The following is a 19,415-nucleotide window of genomic DNA, read 5'->3' as shown; positions in this document are numbered from 1 at the left end:
TTCTGTTTTATTAAAGTTACCGATAGTGTCATGTAAATTTTTAAATCAAGGTTTTTCAATTATTTTTAAAAAAAACATTTCGGTTTTCTAATTTGTCGGAAAATACCAATGGACAAGGGAGTAATTTTATGTCATAGCATGACATACATAAAATAGTTTTTTAATATATTGTTGTCTTATTAACACGGGTGAAACCGCGATGCATAGCTAAAAATAAATAAAGGAAAGTGTGCTAAAATGTGTTTCAGAGTTACAAGGAACCCCTTTTTCCTTTCAAAAAAGATGTGAGCTTGCAGATTTAAAAACTCCAATGCAGTCGATTGTCTCTGCTCATATTTTTCCTGTATTAAAAAGAAAGACTTCTCCGCGACTTCAAAACACCGGTCACTTTTATTACAATTATATATATATATAGGTTTATAGAAAGTGTGGACGGGGGGGGGGGGGAGAAGGGACACCTGTTGGCCCAGGCCTGAGCCAGAAGGGGGCCCAAAATTTTTTAAACTAGGCATGAGATCAGGGGTCTGGCCAGAGGATATTTGGGTCCGTTAACGTAGCCTTCACAAAAATCCGATCAACCAAAACGGACCTTTCACAAAATCCTGATCAAACACAACGGACCTTTCACAAAATCCCGATCAACCAAAACGGACCCTTCACAAAATTCTGATAAACAAGAACGGATCTTTCACAAATTGTTTATTGAAAGAGTCAATTAGAGGTAGTCAATAGAGGAAGTCAAATTAGAGGGATCAGCTTATACAAAATCTGCTAATTTTGCAAAGAAAAAAAATCGGCACTCTTGTGATGCTCCTGCAAGCGATTAAATTGCAACTGCCAAATAAATATAATGCTTGTTGTTTGTGTCTTGGAAAGAAATTAACAGCTGAAAATAAGTTTGGTTTTAAATAATTTTGTTTGTTTCATCAGAGCTGATTAACAGCGGTGTTGTTGTAAACTTTTCTGAAAAGGCGTTGGCAAGCATTTTTCTCCCCCCCCCCCACTAAGGATTTAATAAACAATAATAATATATAGAAGCGAAATGAACTTAGAACTGCAAAGGGGTAGTAAGGGTGGGGAAAAAATATGATCGCTTCAGATAGGGTTACCAACTTCAAAATTATCGCCATTTAGCGTCTGGTGTTAAACCTTTATAATGACTTGATTAGAAAATATTCTCATCATTTTACCAGCTTGTGAGTATTTGCGTTTTTATGGTGCAATGCGGTGTTTAAATGTTATTTTGGAAGAAAATTATATCGGTTTGATTTTTCGATGCTAACAAGGATGATTAACTTTAAATAAACTGTTTTGCTTGCCTTTTTTTCTTTTTTTTTTATTTTTTTGTTTTCTTTAGATGTCTACATTTTGAAAAATACAATCTTTTAACATCTGATATAAGAATCATATTATGTTCTTTTTTCAAGCTAACTTCACTTTATTAGGTTTATTAGGATGCAAATAAATGAAAAGTTTATTTTTGTTAGAACACGCACTTTAAGTTTTTAAAGCAAAATTCCATTTTCATTTACGAGTCAAAAATTAAAATGCTGAAACAATGGTTTAATTTTATTTTTGCTTTAACTGTGTCCACAGATATTAATGATATGTTTATCATAGGACTGTAAAATGCAATTTAAAAATAATTTTATCAAAAATATTTCTTTTACAAGCCTTTTTTATACCTTTGATGCCTTCACTTTGAGAATTGCAATCTCTTTGCATCTGCTATGGGATTCTGATTTTTTGAATTTTTGTTGTTTAGTACCCTTTGTTAAGAAGTAAACAAATAAAATCTCTTTTTACTTTTGTTAAAATCACGGAATTTATAAGTTTTAAACGAAATTCTGTGCTTTCTTAAGAGTGTCTTGGATCAAAAAGTTAAATGCTGAACCCTCGTCTGAATTTTATTTATTTATTATTATTTTTTTGTTACAATTATTTTAAATGCTGTACAGAAATATTTCTAGTATAATTTAACATAATGTAGAATGGTAGATAAATATTGCTACTTGAGGGAACGATGCCGCCCCCCCTCCCCCCCCTCCCACACCAAATACTAGAAAAACACCCTAGAATGATATTCTCAACATAGAAGAGGAAAACACACTACTTTAAGTTTAAATGATGCAGTTTGTACCCGCTCTAAATTCTAAAATTTCGATTTAACAATTTTTTTTTTTTTTTTTTTGCGAAATTATTTGATTTTTCACAAAATTAATTCATTTTTCACAAAATCATTTGATTTTTCACAAAAAATGGACCTTGTGAAAAATCCTGGACAGACCCCTGGAGATATAGGGGGACACTATGGAGAGCCCAGAAAAGTCATTTGTGACAGGCCCTAAAATTTCTGTGCATGCCCCTGTATATATATATATACAAGGACGTATATAAGGGAGGGGCTGAAGGGGCCCGGGCCCCCTCCAAAATCTGGAAAAAAAATAAATAAAGGAGTTAATTTTGGTTTTAATTGCTCACAAATAATTTTTAAACTCTTAGCTACAAAAAAGAAAAAATAATAATACCGTATTTTCGGGAATAAGCGCCGCATCGTAATATATTCTCAAAGAAAAAAGTTTTTTAATGTGTGTGTCACACTTGGTGTAAGCGCCGCACCTTCCATATGCGTGCACCCAGCATTAAACAACTTAAAAGCACAACAGTAGAAAAGAAAACTGGATTAAATGTAAATAAAAAATATTTTTTATTTCTCGTTAGTATTTTCATTTAACGATAATGAAATATTTTAAAAAGTCCCCATTTTGCCTTTTTAATGTACAGCATCCCTCGATTGATCATCACTTTCTATGGTTAATTTATCTGATTTCCTACCGCTAACGCATCTCTCGTCAGTGCCAAACTCTGGCAGCAAAACGATTTCCAATAGCTTCTGCCTTTATTACCTTAACTTAAAGGCTGCAGTATAAGTTTTCAATTGCTTAGGAGCCATTTCAAAAGCAACTCTAAAAAAAATTCGTAAAAAAAGATAAGCCAAGAATGCACGAACGGCAGCAAAAGATGCAACACGACGATGTGAGTGAATAATAAAATTAGAGCTAGGAGACAAGTTTCCCATTAGGTTGCTTGACCAAGCAACCTATTTTTGTGAGGGAGGTGGTAAATTGTCTTTACACACTGGACATCCATCACTCTCTCTTACTAGTACTTTTGTTACCTCCTCTCCCTGACCCCTTCGCTCTGATGCGATAAGGCTTGCTTGTCCACGTATATCAACTCTCCTCAGTGAAACACGTGCAATCGCTGACTCACGTTCCCTCCCCCCTCTTTACTTTACTTGTCGTTCAAGGTCGAAGGATTTCCTGACCCCTTCCCTCCGCCGGGATAAGACTTGCTCGCGCTAGTGGATCAGCATTTATTTCTCTCCTCAGTGAAACACGTGCAATCGCTGATTCGCCTTCCCTCCCCCCTCTTTGCTTTACTTGTCGCTCAAGGGCGAAGGATTTCCGCAAAATGAAAGCAAACGATGTGGTGCCATCTGTTGGCAGCATTTTCTATCTTTTTTTAAACTTGAAAAAAAAACACTGTATCCGCCGCACCTGTTATATGCACCGCACCGGCAATTTTTTTACTTTTTTTCTTGTATGCGCCACGGCGCTTATTCCCGAAAATACGGTAATGAATAAATAACTATGATAGTGGTAATAATAATTATAATACGTTAGATCAGAGATTTCTGAACTGGGTGCCACAGGAAGAGGTGAGGGGTGCAGCGAAGTGTCCTTGGTAACAATGTACATAAAACTAGACGAGGATGTAGTGAGAAAATTTTAGTTCTTTAAAGGGTGCCGGTGCCGCGAATCGTTAAAGTTTGGTAACCCTGCATTTAATGGCACCAAGCAATGGTGTTCAGAAAGGGTTAGGGGATCCGTACCCCTTACGAAAAGAACATGTCTTGGGGAAGCGAAGTTATTTTAACAACAAGTCAGTTTGAAAAGAAAGGTCTTCAAAATGTTCCTCTCGTTAACTCTTGTCCCTGCAAGAAATTTAAAATACGTTTTAGTTGGGTTGAATGACAATGGAAATTGATGTCCTAAAAAGGCATTTATTTAGGCCTTTTTCGGACATCAATTTCAAAACATTTCTAGAAGAGGGTCCCCGAACCAACACCCTTTAACTAAGGTGACTACCAAAAATATTCTGAAATTGTGCCGTTAAGATTTCTCTGTTTTGAAAAGTATTGGAGGAAGATTCCTAAAACTGTTCCTTATGTTTAAAAGACTCCAAAGATGACTTGAAGTTGCGTTTTACATTTCAGGTGAGGATTCTCGAACTTCTCCTTTCTGAAAATTGCCTGATGTTGGGAAAAAAAATCTGAATAGATTTTTAAAGTAATATTAAAATTAAAAAAATCAAAAGGTACTGACTATTGATCTGGTAATGACCCCTATTTATTTATCGGTCTCCGCCCCATTTTTTTTTTCCTTTTTCCCTATCGGTCTAAAAATAAGAAAGTCTTCAAAATGCTATACTTCGCAAGCCCCATCCAACCACTAAAACCATTAAAGAGCTTCTCAAACCTCGTTTTCAGGGCTTCAATGTCGAAAAATTTCTAACGGACAATTATCTAACGCCTTGCCTTCTGAAAGCATCGAAAATCGTTTAAGATTGCTTCAATTTTGAAAAACGGCTGAACTCCTAACGTTACCAAATATGGTCCACAGTCGCGCTTTTAAGATTTCAATTACGAAAAAATTTCGTATGAGGGTTCGACTGTCCCGTATGAAATCGAAAAAGGAAAAGCTACAATTTCGAAAAACTTTTAAGGTGGAGAGCGTTTACATCTCTCCACCTAGTATTATAGAATATCTCTTTAAAACTGAGGTATTTTAGGATTTTAATTTCAAAATAGGGCTCTCCTCTGATATGCCCCCCTCTTGGCGAGATTTTAATTTTTCGCTCGATACGAAAATCGCCAGTAAGGCGATAACTTGGCTACCCTGGTTTTGCAACTTGAACGCTGGAAAGTAGTTTCTCGAAGTCTGTCTTTTTGCACGTGTCTGTGTGGTAGGAGGTAGGTGCTCATATGTTCCGCTCTTAGGGAGATTTTAAGTTGAATACTCTAAAATAAAGTTTCAATTCAAACTTTATTTTAGAGTATTCTTTTTCTTGTTGTTTTTTAATGTTAATTTAGTTGAATTTTCTATTTTAATTATGAGTTCGGTTTGTGATGTTGTCCAAATGTATCAATTGAAATTTTTGAATGAATCTTCTTTTTCTTTTTCGTCAGGTCGTCCAACGTTTGGACGTACCGGAGTCCTCAATAGATTTTTTATATTTAAACTAATTGAAAATAAAGAGGTTTTTTTAGAATTTTTAAGGGAAATTGGTTTACTTAAGAATGAAATGTTATGTTCTAGATGTAATTCTGTTATGAAAATTAAAAAAACTAAAAAATGTTCAGATGGGTTAATTTTTTTTTGTAGAAAGGTTATTGGGGGTGTTGTTTGTGGAAAAGAAGCAACGATCAGGAGTGGGTCATGGTTTAGTTCTAGCAAGTTGAAAATAGAGGAGATTTTTTTGATAACATATGAGATTTTAATTGGGACCAAAACTGCTGATATTGAAAGTCAATATTTTTTTTCATCACAAACTTTAGCCGATTGGCGAAATTATATTAATGAAGAAATATTAAATTACATTGATTTAAAATCCGAACAAATAGGGGGGGGGGGGGGTTGGGAAAGTTATTGAAGTTGATGAATCTAAATTTGGGAAAAGAAAATATAATCGGGGACATGCAGTTGAGGGACAATGGGTTTTTGGGGGGGTTGAACGGGGTTCGGGGAAAACTTTTTTGGTTGCTGTTGGGGATAGGGGTAGGGAAACTCTATTTTTGGCAATTAAGCAGTGGATACTACCAGGCACGACGGTGCACTCCGATTGTTGGAGGGCATATGATAAATTGGGGGAGGAGGGGTATGAGCATTTAACAGTCAACCATAAACTTAATTTTGTAGATCCAGAAACTAAATGTCACACTAACACAATTGAATCCACATGGAGACACGTTAAAAGTACTCTACCAACATATAATAGATTAGGGGATTTTAAATTTTATTTAGCTTATTATTTATACAAAAAAAATTGTGAATACAAAAATGAGGATATGTTTGTAAAGTTTTTGGAAATAATTCGCGAAATTAATTGGGTGGAGTACAAAATACAAGTAAAATAAGGTTGTTTTTTTTGGAATTTTTTTTGTCAAAACAAACATAATTTAAATATTTTTGTAAAGTAATGATAATAAAAAATGGGATAATTTCCCTAAGAGCGGAACATATGTGCACTGCCTCACGTGAGGAAGTAAAAGAAAAGTAAAAAAGGTAAGTGAACATATTTTGAATTATTGTGTTTTTAGTGTGTTTCTGGTAGTTTGTATTTTGGTCTGGTTGGCATTTTTGTAGCACAAAAATGGTGTTAATTTCACATAAAATCTGTGACTTTATTGTATACTGAACGGAGGAGATCTGTGACTTATATCCGACTGTGATGTATATTAAAAGTCGGAGGGATAACGGACCGAGCGGCAGCGAGGTCCTGGCGAGCCCGAGGTCTCATAGTACTTTCGTAATGAGACCGAGGCAGAGGTCTCATTACGAAAGTACTATGAGACCGAGGGCTCGTATCCCGGAGAAACAACGGAAAAAAATTAATGCATTAATTTCATTAAATAATTAATGACATAATTTGAATTTTTCCTGTTGGCGCTAAAAAAGCATCGCTAAGAACGATGTATGACATATGACGTCATACATAGTTTTCTTGGCGACGCTTTTTTGGCGCCAACAGGAAAAAGTCGCCAAGAGGGGGGTATATCAGATTTGTTCCCAAAATAGTTTTTGCGGAGAGTCCCGGAACCTCCCTGCCCATAACATCATTGAAGTTAGTCTAAAACTGCGTTTTTAGAACTTCAATTTCGAAAAATTGGGCGGAGGGGGTGACGGATTTCGCTCTATTTTTTTAAAAAAGGTCATCAGGGGCAACTTCAAAAGGTCCTTTCCTTTCATTCCACTAATGTCAACAAATATAGCTTATAATGGCGTTTTTAAGATTTTAATTTCGGAACTAATGTCATATACACCACCCTTGGCGATTTTTTCCTGTCGGCGCCAAGAAAGCGTCGCCAAGAAAACGATGCATGACGACATATGTCATACATCATTCTTAGCGATGCTTTTTTAGCGCCAACAGGAAAAATTCAGATTTAAAAACATGATCTAAGCACTTCAGAAGACAATATATATAAAAACAACATAAAACCACAGTAAAAAAAACATCGCAAATATTTACTTCAAAAATACCAGAAACTAGGAAGTTTTTGTACGCAAAGAAAAACAGGCCCGTGTCCAGGATTTCATAAAGGGAGGGGTTGAAACTTTTTCCCTTTGTAACTTACGTTGTCAAAGGAAAACTATCTACGCGTGTTGAATAGTTCATTTTAGTTCGCTAACTAGACTTTTTTTTTAAATACGTTTTGCGTTTTTTTTTTTTTTAATGAAATAATTCGTACAGTTGAACATTTTGTAAAAGCACACATATTTCTTTTATGCCACCTCACTTTCCTTCTTTTTTTTTGAGCAATCACGATTGCTTATTGTTCTCCCTGGACCGTCTTTGATGTTTAGTTCCTTTTTCAGCTTGGACCAGGTGCACCAGCACCACCGGCCTCTGCAGGCGCAGCTCCGAGCATTGCGTCCTGGAATCCGTTTTTCCTGGTCGGTGGCGTCCATGTCCTACACACACGCTCATACACACAAGCCTTTACACACATACACACACGCCTACGTGCATACACACAGGTCTACGCACACACACACAAGCCAACACATGCACGCACGCACACCTACACATACCCCTGCACACACACAACTATACACACGTAACCGCCCAGGAGGAAGAGTAGGCTTGAGGGGACAGGAGCTGTTTCTAGAAACAATAGCCCCCAATGAGCAGGGCCCTGTTGCAACTCGTGATTGCGAAAAACATAATTTGAATTCAGAACTCAAATTAATTATCAATTTTTTTTCTTTTTTTTTCCATCAAATAACATTGAACAGGAATTAAATGAAAATAAAAATTTTATTAAAAAAAATTGCTGTTTCGCATAAAAACATTTTTCTACTGTGTGAAACGACTAATTCATCCAACACTAAAGGAGTACCATACAAAAACAGTAAGCAAAGTAACCATTTTCCCTGCCCCAAAGTTCTTTTTTTTGGGGGGGAGGGGGGCTACGTCATTGTCTAATATTTTTTTAAATAGTTTTCCCCTGCATGCTTACCGCATTGCCGGACTCTCCAACCATTCCATTTTTTCAAGCACTTAGAAGCGAAGGTGCTTGGGAATCCTACAATTGAGGAAAATGTTAATTGTTAAAGTTGGGGAAATATTAAAGAGGGTGAATACTGTATCCGAGTTTAACTCTAAAATTAATTAAAACCTAAAATACGTTTTGGAAAATCGTTTAATGATTCATTGATTTTTTTTTTTCAATGGGAGGGGTTTAACCCCTAAAACCCTCCCCTTGGACACGGCTCTGAAGAAAAATTACTAGTAGGTACTTAAAATGCTTAAATTAACAAATTACTATCACAGCTCACAAAGAAATATGTACCAATAGAAATAAAAGCTATTTTCCAACATGTACTTTGTCAAACAAAAACAATTCTCATACTCTACTAAAAAAGAGCAAAGCGATTCAATATACGGTGTTTAAAGCAGAAAACATCCCCAAAATAAACCTATTTCAGCCAAAAAAATAAACAGTTATTCAAATTTTGATGTGTGAAATGTAAAAATGTCTCGACAGAACATCCTAGACATAAACAGTACAAAAATACATACATTAATTTGCTATCCAAAAATGCTTTCAAAATACCTACCAAAAATAATCTACTATATTTTACATAAAATAACACCTTCGTATTTTTTATAAAATCGTAGAGTCAACTTATTTTCAGAAATTCAGTACCTAAAGGAGGCACTACAGAATATGCTGGAATAGTTCTTGGCATCGATAAAAATTAACTTTCAGAATAAAATAACTGTACATTTTTTTTTAAATAAATTAACATGCAGTAAATATAAAGTTAAAAACTACAAGAAACCCTCAAGATTTTGTAAAAACAAAGAATTTCCGAAGTGAGAGTTTTCTTTTAAATTCTAAAATAAAAACTTACATTTTTGCTGTATAAATCCTCATACTCAATCTGAAACACAACATATGAAACAAAGCACCTTACAGAGACACACCCCAGGTTGGATTTTACTCTTAATTAACGGTCAAGTTTAAAGAAACTGGCATTTTCCAATATTTATTCATCAAAACACAACTACTGAATCTAAACCAACACAAAATAAGCTTTCCTATAAGGTGTATTGCACGAAAAAATAATCTATCCAACATCTATCCAACATGGACCGCTAACAAGTAAACAACGTTGAAATAGATTGCCTTTGGGTTGCCAAACACAGGTTAGTTTAGCCAGGAATGCCATGCTTAAAAAGTCATAGCCTCATTGGCGAGAAAAATGTTTCAATTTTGTGTAAAAAATCGGATGTCGCCAAATGGGGGGGTATATCACATCTGTACCTCAATTTCTAAAAATTTCCGCAGAAGGCTTTCCGAATTTTCCCCCGTAACATCACCAGAGACCACCTAAAACTGCGTTCTTTGGACTACAATTCCAAAAAATTTCCGGGGAGAAACCCGTACCCCCCCCCTCTTCCACCAACCAAAAGTGAGAACATTTTGAGTACCCTCCTAAAACTATTTTTTGGTTGGGCCCCTGGGTGACAGTATGAAGTCCTTGCTCTACTTCGAAAAAAAAAAATGAAAAGGTCAAGGCACTGTTGCTTCCCCCCAAAAAAAAGTGGTGGGGGAGGCTAATCTTGGTTATATGGGCCCCTTCTAAAATAAAAACATATATACGCCACTGTATATATATATGTGTGTGTGTGTTTTTATAATGCTTATAACATCTCTGCTCATTTGGTGTAGAGTGACAAAGATGCTTGTATTTTATCATTCAGTGAATTTTGAAGCTTCATTTGACAAAATAAGAATCTCCCCCCCCCCCATCAAAAAAATTTCTCGGGGTGCCCCTCATCAGGTAGAATTTCATATTGTTTCAATGCATCTACAAAGTTAGCATCATGGAGCATATGAGGCAGTGACAAGCAGAGATGTAAGTGGACATTTTCAAGGTTTTAGTAAAACGACTTTAAAGGTAAGGTCTTAGATAGGCTTTCATTGAATTTTATTTCTAAATAATGCTATACACAGCAGCACCTACCAGGGCTACTAGTACTGTCTCATGCCCCAAGACAGAGGAGGGGTTCACCTACCAATTGGACGGGTTATCTCCACATTTTTAATTTTGCCATATACATCCCTTTGCTCCTCCCTGCCTCATATAAGCAAATCAGAGCTATTAGAAACACACTGAACTTATCTAAAACTGAGACAACAGTGGAGTAATAAACTAACAAGATTTCTTACCAACCTGATTTTCCAAAGGAAACCCTGGTTTTGACACTTCATTGTACCCATCTATGCTGGAGTTTTGAGACGCACTAACAGATATATTGGTGAATTGTTCACAAATTCCAGAGATCATGCCAGCTTCACTTTCCTCTTCATGATCAATCTGATTTAAAGAAATTTCATTCTCATTTTCGAACTGCAATAAGTTCTCCGAAATTGGAATTTCATTTTCACTTAGGGTCTCAAAAGATGTTTCATAGTCCTCCTTGCATTGATCAGCATCACTTTCTTGAGAATCATCAAAATCAATATATATTAATTGTTCTAGTTCATCTGCAAATCTCACTTTTTTGCATTGCTTATGATTTTTATGTACTTGATTGCTGGCACTTTCAGGTTGAATATCGACAGCATTTTCCCAATCAATCGATAACAAATGTTTCAATGGGCCACTCACTCCAGTTTCTTCTATTTGAGTTTCAGAATCCATGAGAATGCGATTTCGAAAATAAGCAGTCCTAAAAGTTTCTATAGTTCAGATGCACAGAATACAATTTTTTTACATCTTCAAAGGTATCAAGCTTGTTTTTAGAGGTATGGAAAAACCCGAGATGAGAGAGGAAAAAAAAAACAACTTTTTTGTTTTTAAGTTGTGAGCTTTCAAAAATTCCTCCAAGCATTTTTGATTGATTGATTGATTGGGATTATTAAGTGGTTTCTGCCTATCCTACAAGGGTTGCGTTCGACGAGCACGACCGAGAGCGACCGGTTAGTTAATCACGTGACAACTAGTGATCACTCGCTCCAATCAACCAATCAACTGCTTAGAATGGTAACCGCTGCGGTAACCGGTTGATCATAGAACGCCGCGGTTAGAAACTGGTATGTGTATGTGTGTGTAGGCATGTGTGTTTGTCTGGTTGCTGGCATAAGTGTGTGGGTAGTTGTGTATATGAATGTGTATGTATGTGTGTGTGAGGGGGTATGTGTATGTGTGTGTAGGCATATGTGTTTGTGTCAGTGTGCAGGCATGAATGTGTGGGTAGTTGTGTGTATGTGTGTGTGCGTGCGTGTGTGTGTGTGTAGCTGCGTATGTATGCGCGTGTGTGTAGGACGTGGATGCAACCTGGAGACGGCTTTCGCTATAGGAGCAGCATCGTGAGGAGCCGGTCGACGGTGACAGGGTGCGGAGGGTGGCGGTGGGAAAATAAAAAGATAGGACATCAAAACAGTCAAATGAGAACAATAAGCAATCGTGATTGCTCAAAAAAAAACACCTTCAAAGGCGATTAGAAGCAATAGAGACACTGCACTTGAAACGATGGAGAGTCTTGTTGACAGGGAGAGTCTAGTGAGGATAACTCCAAGTTTTCTGTTAGGGGTCCAGTTGATGTAGTCTTTGATGGATCCAAGGTAGGGTTTGTGGTTGAAGTATTTGCAATTAATCCAGTCGCTGTTGATTTTGGATTTGAATTCTTTTTTGTTCACGGTAATGATATTTTCAGAGGCGATATCGTACGTGGAGCGGCTTGAGAAGGGCCCCGTTTCTGGCAAGGAGATCGGCTTTTTCGTTGACTGGAATACCAAGGTGACTTGGGACCCAAATAATGGTGATAGATTTAACTTTGTGCAGGGCTTCAACAATTGCTTCAATGGCGTAAAAAATAGCTGAATGAGATTTCATGTTGAACGAAGACGATACCATAATTGCAGTCCATTTCCGCGACAAATACTCGTGCTGCCATCTAGTAATAGAACAAGTTAACTTCTAATTTATTACAGTTGATTGCAAAATTAGCGGAAAAAATATCGACTGGAATTTTGTTAAAACTATTTTTCGAGTACGAAAGTGATTAATTAAGGATTAAAACTTTTTATCCTTTCTTCAGCGAAGAGAAGATTAATTCTGTTTAAATCAATGAAATTTGCTAACTGCACAAGTTCGTTAGAGATTTTTATAAGTCACTACAAAAGTAAAGTAAAAAATATGACATAATGCAGTTGTATGGATCATTTTCATTTGAAGAGCCCTAAAAAGATGTAATAGATAAAATAAAGTTTGCAATCCAAGTTATTTTGTTTTCAGCGGAGGCAGGAGGGGGGAATAACGAGACTGAAAAGAAATGTAAAATGAAAATTAGTAAAGGATTTTTTTTTTTTCACTTCTCTTTTACAATTAGAAATTTTTGAAACAAATCATTAAAATGAAAACAATTATATTTTAGATTGTTCGTGGACTGGAATTAAAACATTGACACAGGTATGAAAAATATCAAACGGTGTAAAATGATCAAAAAAAAAAAAAAAAACAATAGCACAACAAAAATTAATTTCATGATAATTCAAAATTTTCTCACTACAGTGATCCAAAAATTAATATTAATAACCCTATAAGGAAGATACGGCAAAAATTTAAATGAACAAATAAGTTTTACTAAAAAGAATAACTTTTAGTAATGAAAATATCATTAGAAAATAAAAAGTTTGATATTTTTCCTGAAAGCAAAACAGAAAATTGATGAATTAAATATAAAATAGCAAATTTGCTAAACTCGTACTTAAGTGTTTCGGGGTTACAAGTAACTCCTTTTTCCTTTCAAGAAAAATGTCAGCTTGCAGATTAAAAAACTGTACCTTAGTCCATTGTCTCTGCTCACGTCTTTTCTACAGTAAAATAATAATAAAAAAGGGTTCCCCATGACTTCAATACATGTGTCAGCGAGTTTTTACCAATTTATACTTGAAAAAAAAATCTTTTGTTGGTACATTTTAGTAGTTCTTATTTTCTACTAAACCATCAGTGAGCACAAAATAATGCCTCAGTATCAAAAATAAATAATAGAAATTATAGCACACCGAAATGAAAAAAATGCCTGAAACATAATTAAATAAATACGTTTTGCTAATAAGTATTACTTTTAGACATGTAAATATCATAACGAAGCAAAGTTTCAAAATTTTCTGAAAAGTAAAAATAATTAAGCAAAGTAAGAGAAAAACCATAAATCTACTAAAACTCTCGGGCACGTGTTTCGGGGTTACAAGGAACCGCTTTTTCCTTGCAAAATAGATATGAGCCCATGAATTTAAAGACTCGTGGCCAAAAAGCGACCCCCCCCCCCCTTTCTTTTGTCGATAGTGTGGCACTACCTTTATTCTCTTTGAGCTCACTAATAGTTTAGTGGAAATAAAGACTTAAAAGTACCAAGTTTTTTTTTTTCCAAGTATAAATTTGCAAAATCACGCTGACACGTGTTTTGGAGTCATAGGGAGCTCTTTTTTCAATGTAGAAAAGACGTTAGCTTGTTTATGTACAGACAATCGACTGGGGCGAAGTTTTTAAATCCTCAAGCTCACATCTGTTTTGAAAGGAAAAAGGAGTTCCTTGTAACCCCAAAACAGGTGCCAACGAGTTTTTGCAATGTTTCGTCATTTTGTATTTATTTATTCATTTGTTTTCGTTTTTGCTTCAAGGCTAATTTTCAAACTTTTTATTTTTCATGACACATTACTAAAAGTTACGCTTTTTAGCAAAATTTATTTGTTTAGTTACATTTCAGGTATTTTTCTTCTTTTCATTGAGTTATTATTTCTATTATTTATTTTGATACTGAGACATTTTCATTCACTTTCAGCTCACTAATAGTTAAGTAGAAAATAAGGACTAAAGTGTACATGTAAAAGCTTTTTTTTTTTTCCAGAATAAATTTGTAAAAACTCGTTGACTCACGGGGAATACTTTTTTTTATTATTTCATTGCAGAAAAGATGTGAACTGAGACAATCGACTGATGTAGAGTTTTAAAATCCGCAAGCTCACAAGGGGTTCCTTGTAAGTTGTAACCCCGAAATACGTCCGTACAAGCTTTTGCAAATTTATATCTTTTTATATTTACTTATTTATTCATTTTCGCTTTCAGGAAAAAATTTCAACCTTTTTATTTTTCATGATAAAAGCATAACATTACTAAAAGTTATGCTTTTTAGTAAAACTGATTCATTTATATTTCCATCGTCTTTTCCTAAATAAAAAGGGAGTGTTACTAATGTCAATTTTTGAGTAGTGTAGTAAGAAATTTCTGAATTATCAAGAAATAAATTCTTATTGTGTTATGGATTTTTGTTGATCATTTACAACGTTTGATATTTTTTCATCACAGAGTCATTATTTTTATTCTAGCTTATAAACAACCTAAAATATGATTATTTTCATTTAATGTATAAGGTGTTTTCTTCGCGTACGATTTATTTCTGTAATTGTTAAATACAAAAATTAGTAAAAAGGTGAAAAATTTGCATTCGCTTTTCAAAACGCTTTTCTCTGGAGCGATTGTTTCAATTTTGGGTCCACTGGGTGATATGGGAAAGGGTTTTCTTGATTTTAAGCTTGGCGTTTTCTGAAGTATCTGCTTGAGAAAAAATGATTATGTCGTCCACGTATATGATAATTTCGGCTCCAAAAGGGATATCTACAAATATATCTTGCATGTAGGTCATGAAAAGCAGGGGTGCCAGAACGGATCATTGAGCGACTCCAGCAGAGAGGGTGTGGGAGGAAGAGGTGGCTGCTCTCCTCTCCACCGAACTTTAATTATCCTGGCTGAGAGGAATTTATTGATCCAGCACGCTATTTTGCCGCTGATGCTACATTTCAAAAGTTTCCATGAAAGGCCGTCAATCCCGAAATGGGAAGATTGGGCGCCGGGAACTTTGGGCGCCGAGCATTTTGGGCGCCGGGGACTTTGGGCGCCGGGAACTTTCGGCGTCGAGCACTTTGGGCGCCGGGAACTTTGGACGCCGAGCATATTGTGCCCAGTATTCCCGGGGCCTAAAATGCTCGGCGCCCAATGTTTCCGGCGTCCAAAATGCTCGGCGCCCAAGGTTCCCGGCTGCGAATTTTGAAACGCTCTCAATGCTTACGTTACGGTAGCTACCGGTTAGTTAACCACGTGTGACAGCGAGTGATCACGTGCTCCAATCAACTGCTTAGAACGGTAGCCGGTTGATCATAGAACACTGCGGTTAGTAACCGGTCGACCGGTGAGGTTCGTCGAACGCAAGGAATGCTTGCGTTCGCCGAGCTCAACTGGTAGCTACCGGTTAATCGATCACGTGACATCTAATGATCACGCAGCGGTTAGCAACCGGTTACTCAGTGGTCGACCGGTTAGAATCGCCGAACAAATCCAATTACAGTACATTGGCGAAATGAGAAATAAAAACGAGCGCGTTCTATTAAACAGCATGGTGACCTGGATACATTAAAGCCGAGTAAAATGTAAACAGAGCCGCCCCTTTAAATTGTGAGGTAGAAATTGCAATGCAAAATATTGCTGTTTAAAGTTTTAGTTCGTTTTAATTTCACGATTTACTGCTTTTTGTGTTGTGAAATATTTCCGTTTTCGTAGGGTTTTTTCTGAATCTTAATTTACGTCTGTATTGTTGTTATGTTTGGAACCCTTTCCCCCAACTACCAATCACTTCTGAAGTGTGCTCCAAATTCAGAGTTAATTACAATACAATATGAATAGCAACCCCATCTGCAAGTTTTCCGAATTTTTCGCATGCCATGAATGTGAGGGAAAAAAACGGAAACGAACAAGTTCAAAGGGTGCAAGAATGCACTAGCCAAGGGCACTCACTTTGGCTCCCCTCCCCCCTCTAACTTAACTATCACAGGTGCTATGAATTCAAAGTCAATTATACAATATTTGCTGTAAACTTCTTTGATAGGGAACATTTTAATACAATTAAGATTTTGGTGCAATCTGCAAGTTGTTATCAAATATCAGTTCATTCAGGCAAAATTAACAAGGCCAAAAAAAAAAAAATTTTTTTTTAGAGCTCTGAATATATTATTATCATTAGCATACAAATGAACTCACACCTATTCGACTATAATGATTTAGTACAGTTAAGGAGTGACACAAGCTCGGAGCATAAAACAATCGAAATGGAAAAGCTTACTGTTCCTCGGGCCATCAATGACTACTGATTGCGAGTAGTTGGTGGTAGCCAAACGTGTCATTTTAATTTTTTCTAGGAAATGAGGGGGGAGGGGAGTGTGCAAAGACTGACACTGGTCGCTCAAATTCTCACGAGCCCCACAGAGCATAGGAGCAGTGACTCAACATCTTCCCACCCATCCTTTCCCCTTTTTATTTTTTTTTTATAAAACTAAAAACTGAGACAGATGAAGGAGATATTAAATTAAATGAAAAGGATTATAGTTCTTTCCTGAGATAAAATGTATTTCTTAGATCATTAAATGGTAGTATTTTTTACAGATTTTCTCACGACATTTTTATTGTTAAAAAACTTTATGAAATAACCAAAATCTTCAACATATTGTTCAGAGAAAACCAATAAATTAAAACATCAACAACATAAGAGAAGCGCACTCAGATTGTATTTCAGTTACTTTTCTCAAGTATATAAAAAAAAATCAACTGTCAAAGAAACTCATTTTGAAACAGCATGTATTATCTACCATGTTAAAATCTGTTCTGCGTCTCTTTCAATGTGAGTTTATTGCGAATGTTTACAGCAAGCAGAATTTTCCAAACATAACAACAATACAGACGTAAATTAAGATTCAGAAGAAACCCTACAAAACCGGAAATATTTCACAACACAAAAAACAGTAAATCGTGAAATTAAAACGAACTAAAACTTAAACAGCAATATTTCGCATTGCAATTTCTACCTCACAATTTAAAGGGGCGGCTCTGTTTACATTTTACTCGGGGTTGCTTTAATGTATCCAGGTTACCATGCTGTTTAATAGAACGCGTTCGTTTTCATTTCTCGTTTCGCCAATGTACTGTAATTCGGAACTCCAGCGCTCGAATACGCTACCTTGCGGTGATTTATAAAACTGCGAATGCAACTAAAACATTGCCACGTTGCGCTCCACGTGTATCTGTTGACGTAAACGCGGTCAGTTTGTTCTGAGTAACGCATTCAACATGTCTAAGAACGCCTTCAACAATAGAAATTAATTCGTCCCTTAGTAGTATTCTCGAGCTTCTCAAAATAATGTTAGTTTTCCTTATTTCTTTCAAAAAAGTATTAAATGGTGGAAGCGTAAACAAGAAAACTCTGGATTAACAAAATTGGATAACGTTATACCAGGTAAAATTTTTTATTGTTTTGTATGAATTTGTAAGAATATGAGTTTTTTTAATCTTAAATTAATTTAACTAATCATATTTTACAGCAGCATTTAGTTGGAATGGACAGTATGCAAAATATTTTCTTGAATTTATTATCGTAGAACAAAATGGAAAATGTTTAACCGAGAAAGAATTTACTTTATTCCTTTTATTCTCAGCTGAAAGGTTTCGCCAAATTTGTTTAGGGTTATAGTTTTGGAATTGTGCGAGCAAAGTAGCCTTGGCGAGATTTCGCGTTTTTAGTTAAACCATTTTTAATTTTTATCATGAGTGGAATAAAATGATAGTAAGATTACAGAATTCGATAAGTAAAAAGAAATAATGGTCAATCAACTGAAAAGAAAACTACCACCATATATAAACTGTGAGTACACATTTTATTTATTTTGTTCTGAGTGAATTTGAATAAATATCAGTTCTTCAATTCGATGAAGAAAAAAAAAAACGAACTTAACAACATTGACTGGACACTTTTCCTTAACCTAATTCCACATAAATGATTTAAATAACATTTGTTACTACAGTATCCTACTGAAATAGAAAATATGCAAATAAATTTTCTTGAAAATATTTATCACAGAACAGATTGAAAAATCCAGAAAGAACGTTAAGAATTTGAACAATAAAAAATAAAAGTTCGCCAAAAATCTGTTTATAAGGTTATGGTTTTAAAATTGTGTGAAAGAATAATGTATCTTGACAAGATTTCGCATATCAGGTAAATCATTTCCATGACGAATGAATTAAATGCATGATTTCTTTAGATATCCAATCATATAGTCATAGAAATAAATTATTTAGTGTTAAACGTTACTCTTGACAGTCTGCCACGTATGTGCACTATGTGACAAAAATGTCAACAAATGCCGGAAATGTCACGAAACTGAACTTAATATGTACTAATGTATAGAAAAAACGGTACAAAATGAAAATGCCTTCGAAACGAACCAAAAATTTATGAATTCCGAATTCAACATCGTGAAAATGGCTGCTTCAGAACAACTTACTGTGTGTTCTGCATTAATTGTTTACTTTCGTAATACTTTTTGGTTTCTAATCTCTTTCTATATGGGTCAGAATAACCAAAAGACTTTGAAAAATCTTTTCAAATGAATAAAGCGAAAAAATCATACATAACAACAAAAATCACAACACTTTTAGCATTTTCTTCGTTACCACATGCGTTTGTTTTAGTTTTCAATTCCGCCATTAGACAGTGACTGCAGTGCCCCCTATAGTTCGTTGGAGTTGCGAATTGGTTTTGTTCGACGATCCTAACCGATCGACCACTGAGTAACCGATTGCTAACAGCTGCATTCTATCATGGTTACCGCAATAATCTGTTGATTAGTTGATTGAAGCACGTGATCACTAGATGTCACGTTATCGGTTAACCGGTAGCTACCGGTTGAGCTCGTCGAGCGCAAGCATTGAGAACGTTTCAAAATTCGCCGCCGGGAACATTGGGCGCCGAGCATTTTGACCCGGGAATATTTGGCACAATATGCTCGGCACCCAAAGTGCTCGACGCCCCAAATGCTCGGCGCCCAAAGTTCCCGGCGCCCAATATGCGGCGCCCAATTTACGGCGCCCAATCTGCGGCGCCCAATCTTTCTAGACCGCCAGGGAGGGTATTTGGATTTCTGATCTGAATGAGTTCTTTTTGTTGGTGTTGAGAGCAGTAATAAAGAGAATGAAGATCATGAAAGTCAGAATTGTCCTGGAAGTTGC

General features: G+C 35.8%; 1 protein-coding gene across 1 annotated transcript in view; it reads right to left on the bottom strand.

The window, feature by feature from the left end:
* Positions 1–11,173, bottom strand: part of LOC129219181 (microtubule-associated protein 9-like) — a 42,711-nt gene extending 31,538 nt beyond the window's left edge. Inside the window, exon 1 of the mRNA XM_054853500.1 lies at positions 10,530–11,173. Coding sequence (XP_054709475.1) covers positions 10,530–11,000 — 471 coding nt within the window. The 5' untranslated portion in view covers positions 11,001–11,173. The remainder of the gene's footprint in view (positions 1–10,529) is intronic.
* Between the last annotated feature and the right edge of the window lie 8,242 nt (positions 11,174–19,415).

This window comes from Uloborus diversus, chromosome 3 (assembly GCF_026930045.1).
Source record: "Uloborus diversus isolate 005 chromosome 3, Udiv.v.3.1, whole genome shotgun sequence".
NCBI lineage: Eukaryota > Metazoa > Arthropoda > Arachnida > Araneae > Uloboridae > Uloborus > Uloborus diversus.
Note: the sequence above shows the minus strand (reverse complement) of the source record. Positions and strands in the feature narration are given on the sequence as shown.